Genomic DNA, 2812 nt, shown 5'->3' with positions numbered 1-2812 from the left:
CGGCCCGCCCCTGCTCTGCCGGTGCCTCGCGACCTCTACGTGCCGCTTGCACGCGGTTGGCCGTTTCCTTGCGCTCCGGTTCGGAGTTGAGCGCTTGGCTGTTCCACGAAGAAGGGCCTGCTTCAAGGCTTAAGCAGGTTTTGCTGAAAGGGAACGAGAGAAAGCGACTCGGCATGCCGGACCTCAGSCTCCACGTACGCGATGAGGAGACGCGCGCGTTGCCGCCCCAGGCGATCGTCCTGCCTCCGCTTCCCGCCAGCCGGAGAGCAAGAGCCGCCCCGCTGCCGAGGCCCGAGCCCGGCGAAGACGGCGCGGAAACAGCCGCGTTGCCTGCCGTTTATGGAAAGTGCATTAAAAGTTGCCTCTATTATGACTAATTCTCGCAGCGGCGTACGGTAAGATTTTCACGGTTGCGGCTGGCCACGCAGGGCTTCGTTTGCAGCAGCGCCGCACGTTGTTAGGTTTTCTGAGAAAGCGCGCTCCTGTGCGCCGCAGAAAAACGCTTCTCCTCCAGAAAACTGGCTCCGTTACTCGCCCAAGAGACCAAACTGGAGCGCGCTCAGGTGGGACGGAGGGACTCCCCATCAGGCACGCAGGTGGAGCGTCGCTTGGGCCGCAGGAGCACGGCACTGCAAAGGTTTCAGTGCGAGAGCGCACGTGTGTGGTTTGGTGCAGTTTTGCTGGATTTGACAGGATTTTGCAAGTTTTTGCAGAGTTCGGCACGTTTTTGCAGGGGTTGGCAGGATTTTGCAGAGCTTTGCACTGTTTTGCACAGTTTTGCAAGGTTTGCCAGGACTGGGCAGGGCGTGACGGGGTTCGCCAGGCTCTGATGGGGTTTGGCAGGGCTTTGTAGGGTCCTGCAGGGTTCTGCAGTCCTTCCTGTCACCCGTAACACGAAGGCTCAACATCGCGGCCACCCTGCCCCRGTGTCGTTGCAAGGAGGGTCCCAACCGCGAATCCTGCCCGAGCCCTTTCGGTCGTAGCTTGTCTTTAACTTGGAGAAGCTTTGGGGACGGCTGAGCGAGGGGGCTGCAACGCGGGAAGCAGCGCTGCTSCCGGGGTGCTAATAGGAACGCAGGTCTCCTCCTCCCCTGCTGCCTCTTTCCCCCYCGCTTTGGGTTATGCGAAGCAGGACGATACTATCATCTTTCCAGCATCCTTCCCGAAARGCAGGCATTTCAACGCTGCAAAGGAGTGTTGTCGTGACGAGGCCGCCGGGCAGCCCCAGCGCGACCCCCAAAAGCTGCAGCGTTGCTCTGGCTTGCAGAGGAGGGACCGGAGGCGGCTGCAAGGAAACAGCCAGCAGATGGCAGGGCCTGCAAAGCCTGCGAGCGTCCCGCGAGCGCCGCGGCCTTGAGCAGAACCAGCCGCAACGATACTTTCCGGACGAAGCGTTTTCCTACTTCAGCCGCCCCGACAGGATCTGTTTGCACCTCGGAGAGGCATTGCATGAGCCCCGGCCCCCGGGCTGCGATCGGCGCGCCGACCCCGCCGGATCAGGGAGATCCGCTCCGGCTGACGCGTCCCCAGCCCCGGGCGGAGCGGGGCGGCAGCCGCGCGCAGGAGGCTTCGCCCGCGGCAGTGCGCGGCTCCCAACGTCTGGAGACGAACGTTGCTGCAAAGGAAGGAACACAGCGAAACAGCGCTTCAGCGTTATTTTTTAATACCTGTTTATACTCAGACATAGCGAAAAATAGACGATCTTGCTGACTTTTAGCAAGCGGCTTGGTCRTGCTCCTCAGGCCCCTGTGGGCCGTAACAAGCTGCCGCACTTTGTACCACGGTGCCAAGGCGGGAGCTGGCGGGAGAGCGCCGGCAATCCGGAGTCGTCTCCGGAGAAAGCCGCAGAGCTGGGGCAGCGGTTCCCAGTCGTGCACAGAATTCCCTTTGCAAATTTTTAGTAAATATCTGCTGATTTCAGTGGCGCCACCTGAACCGCTCGCTAAAAGGCACGTGTTTAAATTTGTGCATTTTTCACAAAAGGCTTCCGGGCATCAGATGTATGAAGTTAGCCATTTCCCCCGGAACAAAGCCCCAAACTTCCGTCAGCTGAGGCAATCGTGTGCGCCAGAGCAGCTACCTGCCGCCCCCTCCGCTGCCGTGCTGGAGCCGCCCAGGGTGACCCCGGTGGCGCCTCCTGCCTTGCCCCATCTTGGGGAACCTCGCAGCTCCGTGCCCGTCACGCAGAGTATTCCAGGAACTGGGAAGCGGCGGTGCCTCCACCAGCTCGTGTGCAGCCAGGTTGCAGCTGGGCCCAAGTTGTGCCGTCTTTTACGGGGCAAAACCCAACTGCAGGCGCTCCAGCATGGCCCGAGGGCACCGGGCGCGCGGGCGTTTTGCAAGCGGCCGACGTTGGCGGTGCCGGCGCCGGYGGATGCTGCGGGAAGGGGCCCGGAGGGCTCTGCGGGAGCGGGAGGGCCACGGCCAACGTCCCACTCCAGCGGCACCGGGCGGGCGGGCGGCCTCGGCCGCGGCCAGGGCCCGTTCCGGGCCGGGGTCCCTGCGCGAGCCGGGAGCCGGCGCAGCGGCTGCAGGGGGGCCAGCGCTGAGGCGCTCCTCCCTGCACCCCTAACCCTGCGCCGCAGCYGCCCTCCCCTAAGGGACCCCGCCGGGAGCTGCCCCCTTCTGCCCCCGACCTTCACGTCCTGCGCCCGGGCGTTAATTCCGGGGTCCCGGGAAAGCGGCAGCCACGGTGATGGGCGCCGGCCGCAGCGCCCGGGGGGGGTCGGCCTGGGGGTACCGGGGCCCCCGCCCGCGCCCGCGCAGCGCCGCCCGTCCGCGCAGCAAGGGGAGGGGGCGCTTGCGCACTGCT

At 64.5% G+C, this 2812-nt stretch overlaps 1 protein-coding gene across 1 annotated transcript in view; it reads left to right on the top strand.

The window, feature by feature from the left end:
- Window positions 1–201: 201 nt before the first annotated feature.
- The window catches only part of EBF3 (EBF transcription factor 3), a 129962-nt gene continuing 127351 nt past the window's right edge, over window positions 202–2812 (top strand). Inside the window, exons 1-2 of the mRNA XM_085299793.1 lie at window positions 202–395; window positions 1718–1900. Coding sequence (XP_085155919.1) covers window positions 202–395; window positions 1718–1900 — 377 coding nt within the window. The remainder of the gene's footprint in view (window positions 396–1717; window positions 1901–2812) is intronic.

The sequence above is a fragment of the Rhea americana genome, unplaced genomic scaffold (genome assembly GCF_003343005.1).
Source record: "Rhea americana isolate MKP2758 unplaced genomic scaffold, rheAme1 scaffold_154, whole genome shotgun sequence".
In the NCBI taxonomy this organism is placed as follows: Eukaryota; Metazoa; Chordata; class Aves; order Rheiformes; family Rheidae; genus Rhea; species Rhea americana.
Note: the sequence above shows the minus strand (reverse complement) of the source record. Positions and strands in the feature narration are given on the sequence as shown.